The 22,259-nt window shown below is 61.3% G+C and overlaps 12 protein-coding genes across 12 annotated transcripts; 5 read left to right on the forward strand and 7 right to left on the reverse strand.

The window, feature by feature from the left end:
* Nucleotides 1-18: 18 nt before the first annotated feature.
* On the reverse strand, nt 19-690 carry RHTO_05283 (small secreted protein, hesp-767; the record flags this gene model as incomplete). The annotated part of the gene is made up of 5 exons (XM_016418945.1): nt 19-114; nt 267-350; nt 442-515; nt 600-630; nt 688-690. The coding sequence occupies 5 exons, from the start codon at nt 688-690 to the stop codon at nt 19-21; spliced, it is 288 nt and encodes a 95-aa protein (XP_016270239.1).
* A 979-nt stretch (nt 691-1,669) lies between these two features.
* Nucleotides 1,670-3,660, forward strand: RHTO_05284 (uncharacterized protein; the record flags this gene model as incomplete). Its single annotated transcript, XM_016418946.1, has 8 exons — nt 1,670-1,870; nt 1,932-1,991; nt 2,058-2,151; nt 2,205-2,698; nt 2,764-3,120; nt 3,191-3,271; nt 3,331-3,340; nt 3,401-3,660. The coding sequence occupies 8 exons, from the start codon at nt 1,670-1,672 to the stop codon at nt 3,658-3,660; spliced, it is 1,557 nt and encodes a 518-aa protein (XP_016270240.1).
* Nucleotides 3,661-3,823: 163 nt separating this feature from the next.
* On the reverse strand, nt 3,824-4,330 carry RHTO_05285 (mitochondrial outer membrane translocase complex, subunit Tom7; the record flags this gene model as incomplete). Its single annotated transcript, XM_016418947.1, has 4 exons — nt 3,824-3,845; nt 3,914-3,993; nt 4,130-4,162; nt 4,226-4,330. 4 exons carry the CDS (start codon nt 4,328-4,330, stop codon nt 3,824-3,826), a joined length of 240 nt encoding a protein of 79 aa, XP_016270241.1.
* Nucleotides 4,331-4,477: 147 nt separating this feature from the next.
* RHTO_05286 (mitochondrial translocase complex component TIM50) lies at nt 4,478-6,366 on the forward strand (the record flags this gene model as incomplete). The annotated part of the gene is made up of 6 exons (XM_016418948.1): nt 4,478-5,182; nt 5,238-5,354; nt 5,414-5,518; nt 5,575-6,030; nt 6,086-6,237; nt 6,300-6,366. 6 exons carry the CDS (start codon nt 4,478-4,480, stop codon nt 6,364-6,366), a joined length of 1,602 nt encoding a protein of 533 aa, XP_016270242.1.
* Nucleotides 6,367-7,135: 769 nt separating this feature from the next.
* RHTO_05287 (uncharacterized protein) lies at nt 7,136-7,412 on the reverse strand (the record flags this gene model as incomplete). Its single annotated transcript, XM_016418949.1, has 2 exons — nt 7,136-7,297; nt 7,386-7,412. 2 exons carry the CDS (start codon nt 7,410-7,412, stop codon nt 7,136-7,138), a joined length of 189 nt encoding a protein of 62 aa, XP_016270243.1.
* Nucleotides 7,413-7,630: 218 nt separating this feature from the next.
* Nucleotides 7,631-9,588, reverse strand: RHTO_05288 (choline transporter; the record flags this gene model as incomplete). Its single annotated transcript, XM_016418950.1, has 8 exons — nt 7,631-7,761; nt 7,824-8,191; nt 8,248-8,551; nt 8,609-8,767; nt 8,827-9,027; nt 9,094-9,163; nt 9,229-9,335; nt 9,402-9,588. 8 exons carry the CDS (start codon nt 9,586-9,588, stop codon nt 7,631-7,633), a joined length of 1,527 nt encoding a protein of 508 aa, XP_016270244.1.
* A 599-nt stretch (nt 9,589-10,187) lies between these two features.
* Nucleotides 10,188-11,420, forward strand: RHTO_05289 (fumarylacetoacetate hydrolase domain containing protein; the record flags this gene model as incomplete). Its single annotated transcript, XM_016418951.1, has 6 exons — nt 10,188-10,247; nt 10,310-10,719; nt 10,782-10,861; nt 10,917-11,050; nt 11,110-11,275; nt 11,344-11,420. The coding sequence occupies 6 exons, from the start codon at nt 10,188-10,190 to the stop codon at nt 11,418-11,420; spliced, it is 927 nt and encodes a 308-aa protein (XP_016270245.1).
* Nucleotides 11,421-11,589: 169 nt separating this feature from the next.
* RHTO_05290 (mitochondrial hypoxia induced protein domain protein) lies at nt 11,590-12,526 on the reverse strand (the record flags this gene model as incomplete). Its single annotated transcript, XM_016418952.1, has 4 exons — nt 11,590-11,769; nt 11,825-12,137; nt 12,238-12,407; nt 12,518-12,526. The coding sequence occupies 4 exons, from the start codon at nt 12,524-12,526 to the stop codon at nt 11,590-11,592; spliced, it is 672 nt and encodes a 223-aa protein (XP_016270246.1).
* Nucleotides 12,527-12,994: 468 nt separating this feature from the next.
* Nucleotides 12,995-14,455, reverse strand: RHTO_05291 (D-amino-acid oxidase; the record flags this gene model as incomplete). The annotated part of the gene is made up of 6 exons (XM_016418953.1): nt 12,995-13,557; nt 13,614-13,815; nt 13,885-14,002; nt 14,059-14,129; nt 14,194-14,306; nt 14,416-14,455. 6 exons carry the CDS (start codon nt 14,453-14,455, stop codon nt 12,995-12,997), a joined length of 1,107 nt encoding a protein of 368 aa, XP_016270247.1.
* Nucleotides 14,456-14,627: 172 nt separating this feature from the next.
* RHTO_05292 (membrane dipeptidase) lies at nt 14,628-16,198 on the forward strand (the record flags this gene model as incomplete). Its single annotated transcript, XM_016418954.1, has 6 exons — nt 14,628-15,109; nt 15,165-15,256; nt 15,312-15,463; nt 15,517-15,650; nt 15,706-15,886; nt 15,944-16,198. 6 exons carry the CDS (start codon nt 14,628-14,630, stop codon nt 16,196-16,198), a joined length of 1,296 nt encoding a protein of 431 aa, XP_016270248.1.
* Nucleotides 16,199-16,285: 87 nt separating this feature from the next.
* Nucleotides 16,286-18,900, reverse strand: RHTO_05293 (zinc finger, C2H2-type domain containing protein, transcription factor; the record flags this gene model as incomplete). Its single annotated transcript, XM_016418955.1, has 11 exons — nt 16,286-16,335; nt 16,393-16,501; nt 16,564-16,635; nt 16,692-16,763; nt 16,819-16,981; nt 17,043-17,524; nt 17,587-17,736; nt 17,821-17,952; nt 18,010-18,252; nt 18,308-18,759; nt 18,825-18,900. The coding sequence occupies 11 exons, from the start codon at nt 18,898-18,900 to the stop codon at nt 16,286-16,288; spliced, it is 2,001 nt and encodes a 666-aa protein (XP_016270249.1).
* A 130-nt stretch (nt 18,901-19,030) lies between these two features.
* RHTO_05294 (Rint-1 family protein) lies at nt 19,031-22,104 on the forward strand (the record flags this gene model as incomplete). Its single annotated transcript, XM_016418956.1, has 10 exons — nt 19,031-19,500; nt 19,553-19,765; nt 19,824-19,952; nt 20,006-20,162; nt 20,230-20,343; nt 20,403-20,682; nt 20,748-20,897; nt 20,957-21,213; nt 21,279-21,502; nt 21,558-22,104. 10 exons carry the CDS (start codon nt 19,031-19,033, stop codon nt 22,102-22,104), a joined length of 2,541 nt encoding a protein of 846 aa, XP_016270250.1.
* Nucleotides 22,105-22,259: the final 155 nt, after the last annotated feature.

A 22,259-nucleotide genomic window follows, 5' to 3' on the forward strand; every position in this document is an offset into this window, starting at 1 on the left:
GCAACCCCCCCTATCCGCCTACTTGTGCGACTGGAACGCGCTCCATGCGATCTCTGCCTTCTCCGTCTGCCATGCCGAGTTGTTCGAGAAGCCCTTCGGTGCGATGGGTTCCGTCTGTCCGAAGATGAAGCGAAGGTGCCAGTGGATCAAGGTCATTGGGATAAGTAGAAGGCGGGCGAGGCGGAAGGCAAGGCGAACGGAGGCATTGAAAGGGTGCGCAAGGTCAGCAAGTCGTGCGCAGGACTTCAGCTCGACAAGGTACGCACCGACTGCCCTCGCAGCGAGCCTGTCAATCGCTGGTCCCGCTCCATCATCAGCTCCTCCCAGCGGTCGAGGGTGTGTCGTGTGGGCTGCGCAAAGGCGAGAACGTGAGCTCGACTTGCTCGCGAATGCATTGCGACGAAAGACGAGTCCAGGGATGAAGCAAGCGGTGTGACTGACCTTGCCGTCGTTCTGGAGACGCCTGACAGCCGAGAAACCGGTACCAGTGACGGCAAACATGACGGTCAAGAGACCTGTGTTCCAAGGGCAGGCAGGAGAAGGCGGCGTCGTCAGTGTCTGCGCTTCGTCGCCGACGCTCATTCACGCTCCTGACGTACCGAAGGGGATGAGGGCCTCGAAGGGGACGGGCTACGGGATGAAAGCGGTCAGCGAGAGCAAGAGGAGGAGCCGGAGGCCGGAGCGCACCATGTTGAGAAGTGGCTAGAAGGGGGGGACGGGAGAGCTGTGAAGTCATACGCAAGAGTCAGTCATAGTCCCGCAGGCCATCGCTGAAGTGCTTGTCAAGGGGAGGGCATCTAGAGGAGGCATCCGGAGGAAGGGAGTTCGAAGTCGTCAAGTCGTCGATTGGCCAGCGCTGCGCGGGCACTTCTGGCTTCGCTCCCTTCCTGCAATGCCATGCTCGAATTGCCCCGCTCAGTAAAGCCGTCCATCCCGGCTTTGGCGACGACCCGCTTCATCAGGCGAACGACACCCAGCTCCTCCAGCCAGTCGAGCTGCCCTTTATGACCGCATGCAGCCGCCTAACACCCAGCAGCGCCCTTCCAGTGACCTGCCATCGCTTCACCCGCGCTGACGGGCGCGTTCCGTCGTCGAGGTCGGCGAGTCGGCTCGAGGAGGACTGGCGGGCTGGCGATGGTCGCTGTTCGTGCAACAGCGGGTTCATCGAGACCTGTGGGCTTACAGCAACTGTCTGGCGGTGCCTCTGTGGGCTTTTTGAGCGTGGTGAGCGGGTGGAGAGAGCGGACAAGTTGAGGAGGGTCACCGCGAGAAGGGTTTCCCTCGACCAGCTCACCAAACTGGCTCGTACCGGTTCGTATGCTCGGAGAAGGCTACCAGAATCTGCTGGCCAGCTCTACCAAGCCACCAGCGTCCTTCCAACAGGTGCGGACGGACCTCTCCTCCTCCCGCTCGACGACGCGGTAAACAGGCGACAGCCGCTCGCTACACGGTTCGTAGTACGACGTGCAGGCCTAAGAGTGCGTAGACTCATCCGCACATGCTGCGCGACCTGCTCGGGGAACCCGCCCCGTCTCCTGTCGCCCGCTCCTCATCCCGCGGACTGTCCGGACGGTCTTGGCAGCTCCCCTTTCCTCTTCGTTTCGTTCTCGTGCTGGCTCCTTCAGTAACCCAGATTGCGCGACGCCCTGACTTGACCTTGACGACGAAGATGGGCGGCGCCGGAGGCTACGTGATCCCGCTGTCGCAGGCAGTGTACTGCTCAAACCCCGACGCCGTCGAGTCTTGCCTCAAGCTGTGTGCAGCGCCCGACGTCGTCAGTATCGGTGTGCGATTAGGCTCGTACTTGCAGGCGCTCGCGTACTTTGCACTCGTGCTGTTTGCGCCGGACGAGGGAGGCGCAGAGTCCATGGTTCGTCCGCTTCTTTCATCTCGAGAGGGTCGCCAAGACTGACACCTTCTGCGACGAACAGTGGCTCGGCTTATCCGTCTCCTTCTCCTTTCTGATGGCTTGCTACGTCCAGCTCTTCCTCGTGCGTCGCCTCGAAGCCGCTCTCGCTTCCCGCCCTCTTCCGTTCCTGACCTTCCAATGCTGGCAGGGCACCATCACTCTCCACCATACCGTCGCCGTCATCCTCCTCTCACATCTTCCCTACATCGCGACTCTCGCCGGCATGAACTCCTTGACGACTTGTGCGTTTGTTGCTTCGTCGCCGCGCTATACACCCTGACTCTCCATTCCGCAGACGAGGTCCTCGGTCCAGCCGGCGTACTGTTCCTGCAGGGCGGCATGATCCTCAAGGGTCTCCTTACCGCCATACTCTGGGGACTCTGCCTCTTCGCCTACTACGTCGGCCAACTCCCCTCCTGGACTTTCCTCCGCTTCCGCCAAGCCAACTGCTTCTCCTCCACCGCCATCGTCGTATGCTTCTACCCGGTCCGACCAAGCGACGGCCACAACGCCAAGGAGATCCTCCTCCTCGCGTCGTACTCGCTCTTCTGGTTCCTCGTCCTCTGCATCGGGTCTTATTGGACGCTCATCGCACCCGGTGTGCTGGTCAAGCGAGGTGGACACCTGCGCGACCCGCATATGAAGAAGATCAAGGGGTTCCCGATGAAGCCGCACAAGCGGGCAGTGGAGGCGGTCAGCGGTTCCGACGTGGAGTCGAGTGATGACGCGAACAAGCGGAGGCAGCATATGAAGGATGACCCGGACGACTACAAGCGGGATGACTACGATGTGCGTCCGCTCTCGCTCGTGTTTCCTCTTTCCGTTCGTCGACTGACAGTCTCGACGAGTCGCAGGACGGCATGAACCTCATGACGATGCGCTCTGTCCCCAAGGGCCGGACATCCTATCCGCCGGCACCAGCGGACCCGTCGTCCTCCCTCGCCCGCACAACCTCGACAACTTACTCCCTCCCCTCCTATCGCTCCCGCCACGACCCGCCCTCCAACTCCTCTCCCTCCGCTTCCGACTCAGACCCAGCCTCGTCCTCCTCCGACAAAGCGGCTCCACCACGACGCCCGTACTCGCCTCCTCCGGCGACAGAAGGGATGACCGCCCTCTCGCCTTGGAGCAAAAGCTTGCGAGGGACAGCGCAGGATGCGGCGACGAGGCTGAAGAAGAGGCAGGAGGCAAGCAAGCATCACTTTATCATCGTGCGTGGCGTTCACTTCAACCGTACTTAGGAAGAGGAAGAGACTGACGATTTGAGGCCCGGACTGGCAGTGGCCGCTCGTCGCGGTCCTGCTCGTTTTCACGATCGCGACGACGGAAATACAGATGGTAGCGAACGATGTCTTCCCAGGAGTGCGTTGCGCTTTCCCGCTAGGCCTTCCGAGAAGCGAGATTGACAGTCTTCTCTGCAGGAGATGCACCGTGCGGTCCCTATCTCTCTATGCGAGAGAGCGAGTCACTGACTATATTCCTCTTCCGCAGTCGACTTCCCCGGCGCCTTGACCTTCTTCCTCGCGCTCCCAACGCTCTGGGCAGTCGCCAAAGCCCTCAAACGAATCCAAGAAGGCCGTCGCCCTACACCTCAAGAGCGCGATGACAAGACGTTCTATGAGTTGGCTGCTGCGAGGAGGAGAAGGAGGGAGGAGAAAGAGTGGAGGAAGAGGCAGGCGAGGAGGAGGAGGGAGGAGAGCGAGGGAGAGGGGTACGGGTATCAGCAGGTCGAGAGGGCGCGTCGGCGATAGCGTCCGGGCGCTCGGGGCGCTCGAGCTGGATTGGCGGTCGACAGCCCGCACAATGGACTGTCTCCGCGACTCTCGAGGTTCAGACGAACTGGGAGCGAGGTGCGAGGGGGGTATGCTGTACATTGCGAGGAGGAAGTGAGTGCTGCGATACGAGATGACCCAATCAAGCCAGAGGAGAGATAAGCCTGTTCAAGGGACGAGATGGTCGTCAGCGAAGTTCGAGGAGGAGAGGTTCATGAGAAAGCGAACGCACCTCATCAAGGGCGGCCGGGGGTTTGACGCACGGTATGCGACAAAGAGGATGGTGGGGATCCAGCCGTAGTGAACGATGGTCTGCGCGGGGATGAGCGAGAAGTGAACGAGGAGAGGCAAGGTCAGCTGCTGGCTCCGTAGCATCCCACAGGCCTTGCGGGGTCCTCCAGACGGCCGCGATGCCTTCATACGACCGATACAGCCGCCTCTGACCCACCTTTGCGACCTCGATGGCCTTGGAGATGCGCTCCTGCGAGTCCGAGACGAGGGTGAGCTGAGGAAGCGCGACGACGGTGTGCGGGTGTGTGCGCACCTTGTTGTCGTCCGAGAGTCCTACAAATCCGAGCATTGTTGGCGGTACTGGCTCGTTACGGCGTGCAAGTGGTTGTGGGTGAGGACGACGTCGGCGCTCGTCCATGCGTCCATCTTGAACTTGCGAACAACCCGCTTTCTCGCTTTCGTGCTTGCGTGAGGCTGCTGAGACTGCGTACATCGTCTTCTACGACTGCTATTCCCCCCAGTACACCGCAACTCCCGCCTCGCCACCTCGCGTGCCCCCTCCAGAATGTTCATCTCTCGATCCGCTCTCCGGGCGGTTGCGGCGCCGCTGCGGGCGCAGAGACACGTGCCGGCACTGCGCTACCTCCGCACGACATCGGGACCGACGCCGCCACCGTCAGCCGCCTCGCAGACCCCCAATCCCGCATCGCCTGACCCCTCCCAGCCTACCGCCGAACCTCCTCGCGAGACTCAGACGGGCAAGACGCCCTCGGGCGAGTCATTGCCGCCCTTGAGCGCAGGCAAGCCCGTCGAGACGCCCTCTGCACCGGGCGGATCCTCGCCTGACCCGACGCCTTCGTCTGCCGCCGCCTCTCCCGCATTCCAGGTCCCTCCCGTCGATGCCCTCTCGACCCGCCAGAACTCGATCGCCGAAGCGTTCCTCGACTTGCATCCCGATGTCGCACCGCGGTCAGAGGAGGAGATGCGAGGGAACCAGTTCCCGGGCGAGAAGACGGGCGCAAAGGCGCGCGGAGCTGGAAAGTCGTCGATCGAGAAGAAGCGAGCGAACCTCGCGAGGGCTGCAGGTGTCATGACTGTTGCAGGGTTGGTGTGGGCGGTGTACGATCTCGGAAAGGACTGGGCGGACGAGGAGGAGCAGAAGAAGATGTTCGCTCGGAGTGACGACAAGCAGGCGATTGAGGAGGCGCAGGAGGGCGGATGGTTGGGCTGGTGGGGACGGTTGAAGATCCGTGCGGCGGACCACCTTGACGTGCGTCCCAGCTCGCTCGTTCCGTGAAGTGCGGACTGACCTGGTCCTCCTGCAGTACCTCAACAAGCCCGCATGGGATCCCCTCCTTCCTCCTCCTCTCCCTGAGCCCCACTACCGCCCTTACACCCTCGTTATCGACCTCGAAGACATGCTGACCCACGACAACTGGGATGTGCGTGCGAGTCCTTGAACCTCGCCTCAACCTCCTCGCTGACTTTTCCTTGCGTGCAGCTCGAGCACGGTTGGCGAACGGCCAAGCGACCTGGAGCCGACTACTTCCTCGCCTACATGTCGCAGTTCTACGAGATCGTCCTCTTCACCACCCTTCCTTCCTACGTGAGTTCGGCTGCCTTCCCTACGTCTGTGCTAGCGACTGACTGCCGTTCCCGCAGCTCGCCCTTCCCGTCATCGAGCAACTCGACCCTTACGGCGCCTACATCCCGTGGAAGCTCTTCAAGGAGGCGACTCGGTACAAGAACGGCATGAACATCAAGGACCTCTCTTACCTCAACCGCCCTCTCGAGCGCACCATCATTCTCGACACCGATCCCGCGCGTTTCCAGCTCCAGCCGACGAACGGTATCCCGATGAAGCCGTGGATGGGCACCAAGGGCGATGCGACGGCGAACGAGCTCGTCGCGATGATTCCGTTCCTCGAGGCGATCGCGATCAAGCAGGTCAAGGACGTCAGGCCCATTATCAAGCACTACGAGGGCAAGCACATCCCGACTGCGTACATGGAGGCTGAGGCCAAGACCAAGAAGGAGCTGCTCGAGAAGTGGGAGCAGCAGAAGAAGGACACGAGCGTCAAGGGTTGGATGAGCCGCATGTTCGGCGGCCTGATTTCGGTGCGTTGAGCGTGCTCCTTTCCGGACGTGCTGAAGCTGACGCGAACGCTCGCAGACCACGATGAGCGACGCGCCGCCCGAGACCGACATCGAAAAGATGCGCAAGACGGCCCAGAAGCTCTACCAGGACGAGCAGAAGTACTGGAAGGACAACGCCGAGATCATCCAGAAGCAGATCGAGGAAGACAAGCAGCGCCAGCTCAAGGAGTGCGTTCACTCGCTTTCCATCCAGTCTCGAGTTGCGAGCTGACCCGCCTTTCGCTGTCCAGGATGTCCACCTCGCTCGTCGGCGTCATGGGCTTCAAGCCCCCTCCTACAGCCGCTCCTGCACAATAATAGCACTCTTATCGATTCGCAAACACCACTGTACAGCTCGCAAGTCTCCTTCACCCCTCACGTATCGTGCGCGATTCGGCCATCGTCGTCTTCCGTTGCAACGGGCGCTACTCTGCCGCACTTCATTCTCGAGCTTCGTGTAGTTCGTGAGCGAGATCCTGCATAGCATGGCGGGAGTGAGAGTCAGCCGAGTCTCGCTCTTAGTCCGCGTCTGCTCCGCCACAATCGTGTCCTTCAGATCTGGCCTTTTCCTTCGCCATCTCAGCGTCTGCCACCTCCCGCACATGCACGAGGCACGTCCCCTCCTGCCGCCGAAACACACGACCCACACGAAGGCGGGAAGGGCTAAAGAGCGGACTGGGAGAGAGAGGGGAGGGCAAAGGGGCGCCGTGGTCCGCTATCCGTTCCTTTCTGCTGATCTCATCCGTAGGAACGTCCGTCGAGGATTCGACGCAGGGAGCGGAGACGGACCTTGGCCAAGTGGATCCTTGATTGCCGACGAACAGAATCGCGGGCGTCTGCGATGAGGGCGTCTGATCCGATCGCGTCGCCGCGACTGGAACGTCGTATCTGTGCATCGTCAGGACGCTTCAATCAGCATGACTGCACCTAGCAATCCGTGCTGGAGTTTGGGTTTGGGACGCACCAGCTCGTCTCGAACACAGATCCGACGAGCTCTTCTGCCCCGCCTAGAGCCACTTGAAGCCTCGCAGCCTTTCCCAGGAGCTCACCGCGCTCCTCTCGTGCACACTGACCGCCCGCTATCCATCTAAGCCTCGCGCACTCCACCGCCGCAACTCGCAATCAACCGCTTGTGGTGACTGAGCGCGACGAGGCTCATGCTAGTCGATACGAGTATGAAGCCGAGAAACTTGTAGAACGCTGAGCGGGACATCTGGCGTTCTTCGAGCGGAGAGCGGAACGAGGCGAACTGGACAAGCGGTGGGAGGTGATGAGGCAATGGGTGAGGGAGGACGGCGTCAGCGGCCGTGCGAAGGGCGGGAGGGAGTGCAGCGTACGATGTTGCGTAGGTTGGGGAGGGCCATGGTTCGCAGGCTGCCAGAAGGAAGAAGCACAGTGAGGAGGAGGAGGGAGAGGGTCGTCGGCGCCGACGAGAGCAGCTTACAACGCATCGTAGGGACTGCTTGTGCTTGGAACAATCATGATATGACACTAGATGACACGACATGTACAAAGGAACGCCCAAAGAGTACTCGAAACCATCCCTTCCGTCGTCAAACTCGCAAAACTCGTAACCCTGGCCTCATTCCTCCTCGACGTTGGAAATCTTCGCGAAGAGCTCGTCGGACGTCGGGCCGTGGAAAGACTTCCGCACGAAGAGGAAGTCGATGAGGGCGAGGAGGGCCATACCGCCGAGGACTGCCGCGCCGTAGTCTGCAAAGATCGACGGCGTCAGCAGAACTCCTCTGCTAGGCTACGAGAAGAACTGTACGCACTCATGTCAATCGGCTTCGGGTTGGGCGTGAGCGGGAAGAGCCACATGACAGTCGTGAGGAGGCAGAACAAGATAGTCACGACATTCGAGACTCCTCCCAGCCACCCAAGACGCATCCACCTATCGCGCTTCATCTCCCTCTTCCGGAGAAGGAGCTGAGTGGCGGGAATGGCGAACGAGATATTGCCGAGGATGATGCAGGTCGAGATGATGGACCCGTAGGCGGTTGTGGAGGCACAGTAGAGCGCGCCGAGGATGGTCACGCCCAGGCCGGAAAGGAGGAGAGGGAGGATCGGAACGCGGAAGTGCGGGTGAACGTAGGTGAGCTTGTCGGCGAAGGGGAGGCCGTTGTCGCGTGCGAAGGACCAGCTGTGAACGCCCAGGTCAGCTTCAAAGACTCCAAGCTTGCGGACAGGTTGACGCACATGAGGCGACTTGTGCTCTGATGCACCGAGTTGGCCGAGACAAAGAGGCAGAGGAGGAAGGCAACCATGAGGACCGTTCCGCAAGCCTTGCTGCCCGTCGCCTGAACGATGATCTCGAGGAACGGCAGCTCGCTGGCGAGCGCTGCATTGAGGTCTTGGACGCAGTAGATCAGCGTGACCGAGATAGCCATGCCGGTGACGAAGCCCATCCCGACGGTCGACAGAAGGGCGAGCGGGACCGCCTTCTCGGGTCGCTTGACTTCCTCGACGAGGTGGATCGCGCCGTCGAGGCCAGCGTACAGGTCTGCACGATTGCACGGTAAGCTATGCTTGACGAAAGCAGGAAGAGCCGACGACGCACAAGAAGGGTTCACCAAACCCGTCATGACGACGACGAAGGACGAGCTCCAGCCGATCTCGTTCGTGTAGGTCGCCCAGACAAACTTGTTGTCGTTGTAGGTCGGCGCCTTGGCGACCACGACGATCGTAATCACGAGGAAGACAAGGGTGGAGAAGTAGACTGCGAAACCGACGTTGTCAGCGCCGTTGGAGGCATGAGCGGGATGCGGAGGGACGCACAGAAAGCCTTGCCGACCCACGGCGTCCGCGCAGCCGCAAAGATGTTCCAGGCGACCGAGGCAAAGTTCGTGGCGAGGTAGATCATATAGACCTGCCAGCGCTGGATGACAAAGTCGGGGTGGTAGAGCTGGACGACGGCGAAGATGACTTCGCTTAGAATAATGACGACCGAGGCGGTGATAGTGATCCAGGAGAAGATGTCTGCGAGGTAAGGAGCGGGCAACAGCGTCAGCGAGAGGAAACTTGGGAGAAGAAAGGTGCACGCACTCGTCCAAGCAGTCGCAAAGGAGATCGCGCGTCGTGTACGAGGACCAGCAAGAATAGCCGACCAGACATACTGCGTAGCGAAGCGCTTTCAGAATTGGGACGGATGAGCGTGCTGAGCGAGGGCAGGGGGCGCACCTGGCCTCCTGCCGAGGGATAGGCAGATGCAAACTCGCCCAGCGACAAGGCAAGGAAAACGTTGATGATAGCGACGCCAATTAACCCGTAGAGCACGGTGACCGTCCCTGCGATAAGCGTAGAACAGTGAGAAAAGGAGATCGTGCGACTGCCTCGACAGTATGAAGACGCACCGCCTTGACTGAGTCCTACGACGATGGTGGACGACATCGCAGCCCATCCGTTACAGATGCTCATGCCCAAGCCGACGATAGAGAGCGGGCCGATGTTGCGTTTGAGGGTTGTCGTTGCTGGCGAGACGGCTGCGACAGCCATGCCCGAGTCTTTCTCGTGCTTGTCCATACTGGAGGCGTCGCTCATGGCGGGTGTGCGACGTGTGCGAGAGAGGTTGAGAGTACTCGTTCAGGGGAGGATGCGTGCAGACAGCAGAAGAGGCGCGGGCGGGTCGCTGGGCGGCTACGGCGGTCGGAGATAGCGTGCAGGTGCAGGTAGAGAAGCAAGGAGCGGGGAGTGCATGTATCGGGAGCGGAGAGCAGGCGACAAGGCGAAGATGGGGGCACACTGGGTGGCAGGGGGCGGGGGCCCGTCGTCGCCCCTGGAGCGCTGGCCGGGCGATAGCAGTGTCCCTCCAGCCCCCAGTTGCTTCAGCAGGTCGGACAAATCCTGTCCAGCAGCGGCGAGCGGACGTTCGTAGCGAGAACAAGGCGAACCGCCGTGTGCCGACGGAGTGAAGGGGTGGTCGTCGCTGGCGTCGTCCGGGAGACGCGCGGATGGTGTTCGAGCTTGGCGGAATGTCGTACTCGACGCCTTCCTCGACAAGATAGCCCAAGAGAGACGAGGAGAGCGAGCGAGAGGGCGGCGAGTCCGACAGGAGGTCATTCCGCGCGGACTCCGCTCGAGCGCTCCTCACGTCTCCGCAACACCCTCCTCTGACTTGCCACGCCGTGCACGACGTCGAGATGACTCAAGGACCGCAGTGGAAACGCCTGATCCGCTTCACGGCAGTCGAGGACGGCCAGGTGCGCCTTCTCCACTCCTCACCAGGCGTCGGCAGACTGACGGCGCTCCCTGACGACCGCAGGAGTACTACGGCGAGCCGACAAACGACGGAGACATCGGCTTGCTTGCACACAAGGGCGAGAAGCTGACCGCCCGCATCCTCGACGGCCACCCTCTCCTCCTCACCTCCACCCTCTCTCACCGGACACGCACCGTCTCCAAGCTCCTCTCCCCTCTCGCTCCGCGCGACATTACCGCCATCCGCGGACTAGGCCTGCAATACCCACCCGATCCGGCGAAACCCGTCCAACCGCCTGCCGTTCCCTGCCTCTTCTTCAAGCCTTCTTCGTCTGTCGCGGGTCCGGGAGACGAGATCGTGATCCCAAGTCTGGCGGAGGGCGAAAAGAACGACTATGAGTGCGAGTTGTGCGTCGTGATTGGGAGGGACGCGAAGGATGTCAAGGAGGAGGATGCGCTGAACTATCTGGCTGGGTGCGTCGAGCCCCCGCTGCTGTCCTCTCGCTTCAAGCAGTGTACTGACCATGTTGTTGCAGATACTGCGTCGTCAACGACGTCTCATCTCGCGGACTCTGCGGCAAAGGCGTCCAATGGGGCATGGGCAAGGCCTTCGACTGTGCGCACCTCTCCTCCTCATCCTCGCACGCCGAAGGTGACCCTCCCGCTCGCAGCTTGGTGCCCTATCGGACCTTGCCTCGTCTCCCCCGCCGCGCTTGGCAAGGCAGCGGACGCCCTGGCGCTCACGACGCATATCAACGGCCAACTCGCGCAGAAGGCGTCGACGGCAGACCTCGTCATCAAAGTCGTGCGTTTCCCTCTCCCCTCTTCCACCCATTCTCGACTGACGCACCACCGTCTTTGCAGCCCGAGTTGATCGCCCGCCTCTCACACGGCACGACCCTCCAAGCGGGCTCCTTGATCCTCACCGGCTCGCCCGTCGCAGTAGGCCGCTCAGCGCCCGGCGACGCAGTCGAAGCGAGTCCGTTCATGAAGCATGGAGACGAGGTCAGGTGTTTCGTCGAGGGGTGCGGTGAGTCGCCGAGAGCGTCAGAAGCTTCTGTTGACGACTTGAGCTGAGTCGGTTCTGTGCACGCGCAGGTACGCTCATCAACACAGTCAGGGAGGAGTCGCCGAAGGCTGCTGGAGCCCGGGGTTTCGAAAAGGCGAAGCTGTAGAGGAGGAAACAACGAAAAGGCGAGGCTGCAGGCTGAATCGCCGCCATATCGAGTCGCTCGAGCAGGAGAAGCACGAGAGCGGCTGATAGTGGATTAGTGACTAGCAATACAAGCGGGAGGAGAGTGGTTACTGCTTCGTATCGTCGGAAGTCTATCCTTGCCTCCGCGTCTACTCCTGCTTCGACTCGTGCTTGTAATGCGGCGAATCCTTCTTCCACGCGTACATCGTCGACTCGCGTTCTTCGCGCTTGAGGTCCTCGTCGGACTTGCCTTGCGCGTTGGGGATTTGCGTGAGCGCCGCGGAGCCGAGGAGGGCGACGACGGTAACTCCTTGCGCGACCATACGGGCCTGCGGGGCGATCCATCAGTGCGGGCTCAGCGAAAAGAAGACAGTGCGGACGCACCTGGACGAGCTTCTGCGCAAACGTGAGAGGCGTCGCAGCGATGTACGCTCCGGATCCGACCATACTCGCAGCCCACGACAGCCCGACGGCGGTCCACCTATTCTCCTTCGCCCACTCGACGACCGCCTCCTTCGTGCTGACAGGCGCATTGCGCTTCGGTTTCCCACCCGCGATTCCGGCCTCTTGCTCGAGTCGTTGTTGTTCGTGAGAGGAGCGCTCGAGCGCCGTGCCGGACCCGACGGCGTATTTGGCGAGCTCGAATTCGCGAGAGGCTTTGTCGGCGCTGATGATGAAGGCGGCGGTTCCGAGTGAGCTGTGTGTTTGCGAGATCGTCGGAAGCCAAGTCGAGGAGGAGAACGAGGTCAACGCGAATTCACCGAGGGAGTCGCATAGTAAGGGATCGCGGGACGTACGTGACAGCAAACGCCTTGAGAGGCAGCGTCAACCTCGTGAACGCCTGTACGTTCGCCCTCTGCAGCGCAACCGCACCCGCTCCACCCGCCGCCAACCCCATCGCGCCGCCCTTGAGTCCGCCCATGACTGTGGCGTGGTAGTGCTGCTGCTCGTCTGATCGTGGTGCTGCCTGTGTGCATGGACGAGCGGGAGGGTGGGTGGCGAGCGACGAGGTCAGTGATGTCAACGAGACGGTGGTCTCTCGTCGCGCGAGTTGGACTGGCGGGAGTGGGTGCGCACCTTGACCATTGTGAGTGTGTTGCTGTGAGTCTATCTGTGGTGGAACGGAGCAGGACGAGACGAGCAAGGCGAGAGATTCGAAGGCAGGCGAAGTTCTTCGCTCGGCAACGGAGCGAGGCGAGCGAACGGGCGAAAAAAAGTCGGGTCGTGACGAGGCGCGCAACGGAACCTGATGCCGCGCTTAGTGTTGCGTAGTGTAAGCCTTGGTAAGCAGGAGAAGTGAGAGTAGTGGCAAGTCGCGTGAGGAGGAGATTGGGAGGAGGAGGGCGGCGACAGTTTGAAGGGACGGCCTGGCAAGTGACAGAGGCGAAGAGCGACGTTCCGAGTCACAGGAGATACGAAAGGAGCAAGCAGGGCAACGGGCAAGGACTCGGCGGATTGCGAAGGTCAGACGGTACGAAGACTCGCCGCTCTCGTGTTGTCGTCCGAGATGAAGCTGGTCTTGTAGATGCCCGCAATACAGCCACAAATCCCGCCCTACAACTTCGACTCCCGCGCCGCGCCGTGGTACCGCTGGAACGCCTCGTCGACGAGCTGCGCGACATCCTCCGCCGCGCCCCAACTCTGCTGGTATCCCGCACTCGAGAAGCCATACGCATGCACAAGCGTGACCTCCTTCTCCTTCGCCGCTCGTGCGCTGCCCCTGCCGAGCGAGAGGGGCGACTTTGTCCGGTCGAGAGGCAGGACGATCCGTTCTGCCTCGACGCGGGGTCCGCCTCGTCGTGCAGGTCGCAAGCCGACGTTGTGGCGGAGGACCTCGATGCCTTCGATCGTTCCGTCGCTCGAGATGGTCGGGTCGAGGCGCAAGCAGTGCTTGAGGATCCGCTGGACCGTCTCTGGGTTGACAGACAAGTCCCAGTCTCCCACGCCGTACGTCCCGCCGCAGATGACTTCGCCACCTGGTCGGGGAATGATGTAGGCGGGAGAAGCGGGGTCGGACGAGTCCATCGTGCATCGCTTGCATGGGGACTTGACGAGGACGGTTTGGCCGCGGATTGGCTCGGCGGCTTGGTCGTCGATGCCCGCAATCGACTTGGCGCCTGCGAGCATATCAATCAGCAAAATTGCAGGTAGAGAGGGGCAGTTCGGGACATACCAAGTCCCGTAGCGTTGACCACCAAATCCGCACCGTCGAACGCCTGCTCAAGCGACGTAACGGTCCGTCTCTCAAACGTCGCGCCGAGCTTCTGCAGCTCTCTTGCAAGGTACTGGCAGTACTTTGGTGCGTGGACGGAGAGGGTGTCGTAGGTTACGCCGATAGCGCCAGGTGGACATTCGGAAGATGGGAGGGGGCGGTACTGCGCACGGCGAAAGAGGGCGGGTCAGTAAACGGAGACATGCGAAGGGAAGAGTGAATGTGGGCGCACATTTGGCGTGATGTCCTTGTACCAGTGCCCGAGCAAGCCGTCTTCGTTCTGCGCGAACCGCCTCGTCCCCTTGAGCCACATGGCATGGCCCGTCGGGACCAACTCGACCCACTTCTTGCTGTGTATCATACACTCGTCAGCTCGAGGCCAAGAATGAGGTAGAAGGAGACGCACAAAGTCGATTCTTCCCATTTTGCTTGTCGAGGACCGTCTGTAAGCGTCATGAAAGGCGTCCAATTCGCGCCCTGCGGGGATGACGAGATTGCTCAGCTCTCGCTGACATCCTCCAACTACAGTGAGACGACGCACAGCCCATGGTGAAGCGAAAGTCTGGCTCGAGACGTCCTCCGGCAAGTCGCGCGCGAGAATATGCACGCTGTAGCCCTTCCGAGCGAGGATGAGGGCGCTGCTCAGACCGATAACTGTACACTCGAGCGCTCAGTCAGCCCAGATCGCCCTCGGCAGCTTTGCTCGCCGTCCTACACCTCGTCGAGGACTGTCGGGTGTGGGGAGGAGAGGGAAAAGACGCACCGCCTGATCCGAGGACAACGACGCGCTTCTGAGAGTGCATGGCGTCGTTCGAGTAGTACAAGCAGCAGCAAGAGCGATAGAGAGCTGTTAGTCGAGCGACACCCCCTCGTCCCCCAGCGCGACTCCCCATCTGCCTCCTCCGCCCCACGCTCTGCCTCCATGTGCCCTCCTGTTGACTCTGCGCTGTCCTCCTTGGACCATCATTCACACTCATGCTCGTGCCGAAGCTTCCCGTCGTCGCAGCGCTGCTCTGCGGCCTTGCAAACGCTTACCAGTCGACCTTCACTTTACCCGACGACTCCTTGCTCGCTGAAGCCCGCGGGATCCTGAAACGCCACCCACTCATCGACGGACACGTCGACCTTCCCTACGTCGCCCGCCACCTCTCCCGGAGACCGCTCGACGTCCTCCCTGAACTCGCAACCGGCCTCGCAGGCCATGTCGACCTCCCGAAACTGCGTCGAGGAGGCGTAGGAGGCTTGTTCCATGTCGCGTATGCTCCCTGCGATGCGCAACCGACGGGAGAGGACTTCCTCGAGCCGACGAATGCGGTCGAGTGGGCGCTCGAGAGTGTCGACCTCATTCATCGGATGGTCGAGCATTATCCTGAAGAGATGGCACTCGCTCGGACAGCGGACGAGGTGCGGAGTGCGTTTGCGGAGGGCAAAATTGCGTCGCTTATTGGCTTGGAAGGGTGTGCACGAACAGTCTATCCCGACTTCGTCCCGCTGACTGGCTCTTGCGAACAGCTCCCATCACCTGATGAACTCGCTCGCCATCCTGCGACTCTTCCAGCAACTTGGCGTGCGATACCTCACGCTCACGCACACCTGCCACACCTGTGAGCGGATCCAGTCCTTCACTTCGGTTAGCTTGCTGACCCAATGCTCCCGCAGCCTTTGCCTCTTCCGCCGGCGATGGCTCTCCTATCGAGCCTGTGCATGACGGGAATGGCCTAACTGCATTTGGCCGCGAACTCGTACCGGAGCTGAACAGGCTCGGCATGATGGTCGACCTCTCGCACACCAGTGATCAGACCATGCTCGATGTGCGCACTTCGCTGCAACACTTCCGAGACTTCGCTGACGACTTGGCTAGCAGGCCCTCGAGCTCAGTGCCGCACCCGTCATCTTCTCGCACTCCGGCGCGAGAGCGATCCACGACCATCCTCGCAACGTCCCGGACGAGGTCCTCAAGCTTATCGGGCCAGGCGAGAGCCAAAACCACGGCATCGTGTACGTTCGCCTTGCTTCTTTCATGAGTGAACACTTCCTGACCCGCCGCACGCAGGATGGTCGTCTTCTACCCCTCCTTCATCGACCCTACGAACGCAACGCACATCCGCGTCGCGGATCACATCGAGTATATCGCCACCGTCTGCGGCAAGAAGCATGTCGGTCTCGGGTCCGACTTTGACGGCATGCGCTCGAGCGTCGAGGGGCTTGAGGATGCGTCGAAGTTTCCGAACTTGGTGCGCGTCGTTTCGCTCTCCCGCCTCGATGGAATGCTGACAAGCTTGTCTGCGCAGACTGCAGAGCTGTTGCGACGAGGCTGGACGGAAGACGACCTAGCGGACTTGATCGGCGGCAACCTCCTTCGCGTGATGGAAAAAGTCGAGGCGGTCCAGCGCTCTCTCGCCTCGCAGCCTGCCTCTCCAGCCGTGTACGAGAAGCGGACAGATTTGCCGGTGATGTGGGCGGGCCCGGGAGGGGAGTATCTTCCGCAGGACGTGCAGAATGAGGTGCTCAGGCGCTTCCCGCCGCGCAAGAAGGACGAGTTGTAGACTGTTCAATATGCAGGGCAAAGCTAGGAGTACCAACAACAGACTGGCGAGCGTGACTATCGGACAACCCAGGAGAGGCGAAGAGAATCAGAGCTTCCTCTGCAATAGCCCACGAAGGATGGCGGCAGCGTCGTGACCTGCGAATACTTAGTCAGCGAATGGCACAGGGCAAGTCACGAACAGGCGCTGCGTACCGATGCCCCACTGTTGGCCTTGCAGGAGGGCGGCTATTTGGGCGAGGAAGAGCGGGATGTCTTCCGCTCGATACAAAATCGGGAAGTCACGATGGAGGAAGAGGCCGTTCTGCGGGAGACAGGAGTAAGCTTGGTTCAGCTCCGAAGGGAGAGAACAAGCGCGAGACTCACCGCTTGCTCAGACGTGGCGCTCGGGTAAGCGAAGGGTGCGGGACGGAGCGAGCCGAAGATCCAGACAACGAGCTGGAGAAGCTGACGATCAGCTCCCATCCCTGATTGTGCTTGTGGAAGTGACGCACAGTAGCAATGTAGATGGCCCAAGGACCGTACATCCCGTCTGCGGCGGTCCATCCTCGCTCCAGGATCTCAGGCTGTGAAGGTAAGCCATCAGCAACGGGGGAGAGCAAGCAAACGTGCGATACGCACCTGGAGTCGCTGTGTCAGGTAGCTCCCCGCCAATTCGGCAGCCTGAAGACCCTCATCCGTTGACACCCACTTCCGCACTGCCTTCCCGGCGAGCGAGAAGTCTTCCGGTCCGACCGTTCGCGCGGCGATGCGGTCGACGCCGGCAAACGTCAGGATAGACGTACTATCGAGCCGGAAGCTGATCAGCCACGAGAGGGACGAGTAAAGAGAATAAGCGAACGCACAGGTCCGCGAGAAGATCGAGTTCGGCGACGAGCAACAGGTCGAGCGATGTCAAGCTGATGCTGCGCTCCGAAGCTGACAGGAAGGGCAGGTCGACGGTGAGGATGATGTCGGTCCTCAACTGCCGGTAGGCGTCCCGCAGCGACCCTCGCCAATTGCGCTGTACGGATTCGATCGCTGCCGCTCGAAGCGACCCGCGCCATTTGACGTCCCATCCGACGGACATCAGACCGTGAATGACGCAGTAGCGCGCAAACGGGTTTAGGTGCGGTGGAGTTGCAGGAGGAGCGGTTGAGGCGGTGGAGATGGAGAGAGCGTGCTTGACGGCGTAAGGAAAAGGTATGTCGGGTGTCGCTTGACAGGCTCGCCAAGCTGAGGAAGAAGCGGCGGTCCATCGGTCGTCGTCGCTCGGGAGGGCGAGCCGGATAAGGAGGATCGAGAGGGCGCGAGTCGGGAGGTGCTGGAAGATGGTCGACAGCTCGATCTGTGCAGCGTCGTCAGCAAAACAATTCTCGACTACTGTCAAGATGATTCGTAAAGACGCACGTCCCGCATGATCACGGCAAAAGCAACTCGCCGCCAGGACTCGCTCTCGATCCAGGCCTGCCAGCGCTCATCCTCCGTCTGCGCCTGCGCGACCTGCGCCGACATCTTCGTGTAGAAGCGCCAGGAAAAGACGTCCATCAAGCGACCGATCTGCAAATCGCGAACAGTCAGTAGGCAAGCTCACGCGAGAACTGCGAGGGTCTTGATCTTGTCTCCAGCAGACGAGCGACTCACCGTGACCTCGTACGCGCTGTCAGGATACGCCATGTCATGTCGCTTCTGATCGAGCAACATCTGGCCCGCTTGGCCGAGGATCGTGAGAGCTTGAAATGCTCCGAGCGGGATAGGCGGGACAGACGCTTCGTGCTGCACAAGCGTGGGTCAGCTACTGCTTCCCGACTCATACGATTGGATCCAATCCACCAGCATCAACATTGGTCGGACGTGCGGGAAGAGCTGCTGGCCAAAGGTGCGGACGTTTGCGTCTGGCTGGAGACAGAGTCCGACGACGATCATGGCGGACAGCAAGCCGAGCGAGCGAGTTGGGTCGAAAGTAGAGGTGTGGACAATGGGAAGCTGAGGATGGAAAGTTTGCCAGTAGCGCGAGAGGGCGGACGAGAAGGTTGAGCATGTTGCGAGGGGATGGCTCGCGAGGGATTGGGCGCTCTGCCGACACTCGCATGTCAGCGGGCTGTCATTTGAGGCGAGGCAGGGTGCGCACAAGCAAGTAGGTGCAGAGTGACAGGCGTAGCGGTTCCGTAACGTCAGTCGGCGGACTAGAGGGGAGAAAGATGTTGCTGGTTGAGGCGGACGGTCCGCCGGTGTTGAGCGAGAGGATACTCCAGTCGAAGGGAAGCGCTGCTATGTCGCCTTCGAGGTTAAATGCGAGGTCGGGCAGCGGATCGAGCCAGCCAGGTCCCGAGTCGGCCAAAAGCCACCCGTAAAGGTCGTCGAGGCCGCCGTCTCCGGGTGTTTCGGGGAGATTGGGCATTCCGGCGCCGCCGTTCGGTTCTGGCGGACTCGGCGAGCGTTCTTTGGTGGCGCCACCTTCCGCAACTTCGTGTTTCTTGAGGTGCGCGAAGAGAACGTCGCTTCTCGTGAAAGACCTCCCGCACTCTGGGCAGTTCTTCCGCTGCTCCGGGTCATGGTTGGCAGTGTGTCGCTTCAAGTGATCTGCGAACGAGCAACGAAGGGCTGTGAGAAGTGCGATGAAGGCGAAGTTGACGAGGGAGACGCACCGGCGCGGGAGAAGCTCTTGGTGCAGCCGGGATGGGCACAGAAGTGTCGCACGTCTGGATCCTTGTTCCTCCCCATCAGCGGCACAATCTAGCGAGATAGCAGCGAGTTCTTCTTCGACAACCCCCACCTCCTGAGCGGGTCGAGGAGAAGCCATTCACTCAACAGCTGCTTGTGCCCGCGTGACTGGCTAGAAGTGCTCGCTACGATGTCTGCAGCAGTCTCAGCGCGGCTGACAGCGCTCCAAGCGGCGCCATCGCTCGAGACGGCCCGCAACGACGCTCGCTCGCAACTCTCATCGTCACTGCCGGCGCCTCTCGTGCCGTCGCAGCTGGGCGAGCACCTGGCACGGTTACTAGAGCAGCAGCGGGCTCAGGCGACGCGGCTTGAGGGCGAACTCGCGGTGTCGCGGGAGAAGGACGACCAGCTCTTGAGCGCGGCGAGGGACAGGGTGCAGCAGGTCAGGGAGCGGACAGAGCGTCTCAAGGCTGAATACGCAGGGACGGATCATGGTCTGCGTACCGTGCGGGACAAGCTTGTATCGGGTCTCGAGGTAAAGGACGAGGGCACGGACGGTTTAACGCTTCGCGAACGGCTCGTTGTGCTGTCGCAGCGGCGGAAGGAGCTCGAAGCGGCGAAGAAATGGTTCGGAGCGATCGTAAAGGCCGAGGACCTCGGGTGCGCGCAGACTCTTATCGTCTTCAACTCACCCCGCTGACTTTCGTTGCAGATTGACCGTCTTGCGTTCGCTCGACACTGGTTCGCTTCCTCAAGCCTTCCGCGCCTATGTCAGCCTTATCGAGTACATCAAGACTATACATCAGGCGTCGGAGTCAAGCAAGGCTGCGACGCCGAACGGAGCGGCGGGCATGGTTGCCCTGACCTCGCACCTTGTCGGCATGGCCAACTCTGTCTGGAACTCGCTCGTACGCGTGCTGTCGAGGTGCGCACATTCTACACTCCCGCTGAAGGGGTCGTCGCTGACGCCCGCGCGAGGACAGCCGCCTGCTCAGCAAGCTCGAATCGCTTGGCTGGCCTCGGCCTTTCGCCGAACCGCTCGACCCGTACGAGGACCCCCGCGTGGCCGAGTTCCAGACGGCATTCGTCGACCTGCTCACGCTGGAACATCTGTGCGTTCCGACCCGGCTTTGTGTCCACAAGGTGCTGACCTCGTCATTTACAGGCAAGCGAACAATCCGATTCCCGGACCGTCCAAGAGCGCCGTTCCAAGCTCGTCAAAACCCAAGCCGCTGCTCGCCCTCGGGCCGCTCGTCCACCCGCTCCTCCTGCGCTTCAAGTGGCATTTTGAGGGAGATCGCGGGACGAACCGGATTGACAAGGTCAGCCCATACATACCACTCGCATTCCGCAGAGCCAACAGTGCGCTCATTTTGCATCACCACGCAGCCCGAATACCCCTTGTCGCACGTCTTGAATCTCTTGACCGCTCACGAACGATTCCTGAGCGAGGACATCCAATTCCTCCTCGACTCGAACGGCTTCGACCACATCGACGCAGTCGTGCGTACATCCAATCATGCCCATCCGGAGAGCCATCGCTGACAGCTCATCGCCCGCAGAACGAATTCACCTCCCTGCTACTCCCGCCCCTCGCATCTCGCCTGCGACACCATCTCCCTCAGCTTCTCACGATGCCACCGATCCTCGCTCATACGGTCTACCAAGTCGTCGAGTTTGATCAGCAGTTGCGGTCTCGAGGATACCGCCCGAGGACTTGGCCGACGGTCCTGCCGGAGGGGGAGGAACCGGAAGAGGAGGAACGCGAGTGGGAAGGCCTGAGCGAGACGATTCTGGGTCGGCAGGAGTGGTTCGAGCGGTGGCTCGACGGCGAGCGAATGTGTTCGTCGCAGGTCCTTACGTTCAAGCCCAAGTTTGCGGCTGACAACCTGTGCTCCGACACGCAGTCTTCAACCAGCGCTACTTCAAAGTGATCGGCGCGTCGGATGCGTGGCACATCGTGTCAGAGGAAGACTACGACGCGGATGCTGGTGGTAGCGGTACAAGGCCGACCAATTCGGCTCTCAGGGTGAAGGAGCTTGCCGAGCAGCTTGCCGGTGAGATCGCATGCCCGACCATCTCGCGTAGCGCGTGATCACTAATGCTACAAATGCAGACCGATACCGCCCAATTCCCCTGCGGCATACCCTTCCGTTCCTCCTCACCCTTCACCTCCCTCTCCTCCAGTCTTACGCCGCACGCATCACTTCGTCGCTCGACGCTTTCGAATCCCTCTCCTTCGGCATCCTGCCGGGCGCGCTCGGTCAGACAACCGCGGCTACTGCAGGCGTAGGCGGCGTTGTCAGGCTCGTCCGTGCCGGTGTGAGCGCGAGGTGGATGAGCGAGAAGTGCGCAGAATGGGGCGAGGATGCGGTACGTCGTGTTCCATGTCCTCTCATCATGCGCTCGCTGAAGCTGATTGATCGGCTACCCTGCAGTTCTTCCTCACGCTCTACGACTACCTCTCCTCTTCCGTCTCGACTCCGGGCAAGCTCGACCGCACCCTGCAAGACGCAGCCGACGACGTTCTCGACAACAGCGAAGGGACCGTCTTCGATCGCGAGCACAAGGTCTTCGAGAATTTGGCGGATCGGAGCGAGGAGCTCATCGTCAGGCATTGCGCTCGCGAGGTCTCGAACGAACTCAAGCCGTACTACCTCAAGTGCGTCCGTTCCCTTCTTATTCGGCGAGACTGGCGTTGACGACATGACCTGCAGGCGCTGGGAAGAGATTGCCGAAGAAGACGCGACGGAACGCTCGCTCTCACCCGAACTCATCGCGCCGCTCTCGCTCCTCTCTTCGCTCTTGTCGACTCTCGTCCAATCCTTCCCGCCCGCGACGCGCACGTCTCTCTATCGTCGAATCGCCGCCCTCGTCTCGCAGTCCCTCTATGACCGCCTCCTCGTCTCGCATGGCTGGACCGAATCGAGCGCCCAGCAGCTCCAGTACGACCTCGAGAACGGGTTTCTCGTCGCTGCAAAGGAGGCAGGTCTGCCTCAGCGTGGCATCATGCGCGGATGGGAGGTCGCGCGCGGCGGAGCGACGGTCCTCGCCCTCCCGTCCCAGGCGTCGCAGCAAGGCGGCTACGTCCCCGGCGGCGACTGGACCTTCTCGCGCGTCATGCAGGTCGCATTCGACGACTCGGTTACGGAGGAGGAGGGCGGCAAGTTTGCGGAGATGATGGACGACCTGGGAGTTGGCGAGGCACTCACGAAGAGCGAGGTGCAGTCGTTGCTCCGGCGCCGGCCCGAGTGTTGGAGGTAGACGGCGATGCTTCGCGTCGTGTTGATGCATTGCAAGACCGCTTACAGCAGAAGCAGCTCGTATGTCCACCGTAGCCGCTTGTTGCGCTCCTCTCCCTCTTCTGCTCCCGTCTCCTCCACTCGTCGGCCTTCGCTGGCCACCTGGGCGAGCCACGT

Source organism: Rhodotorula toruloides, assembly GCF_000320785.1.
Source record: "Rhodotorula toruloides NP11 unplaced genomic scaffold Scaffold31, whole genome shotgun sequence".
NCBI lineage: Eukaryota > Fungi > Basidiomycota > Microbotryomycetes > Sporidiobolales > Sporidiobolaceae > Rhodotorula > Rhodotorula toruloides.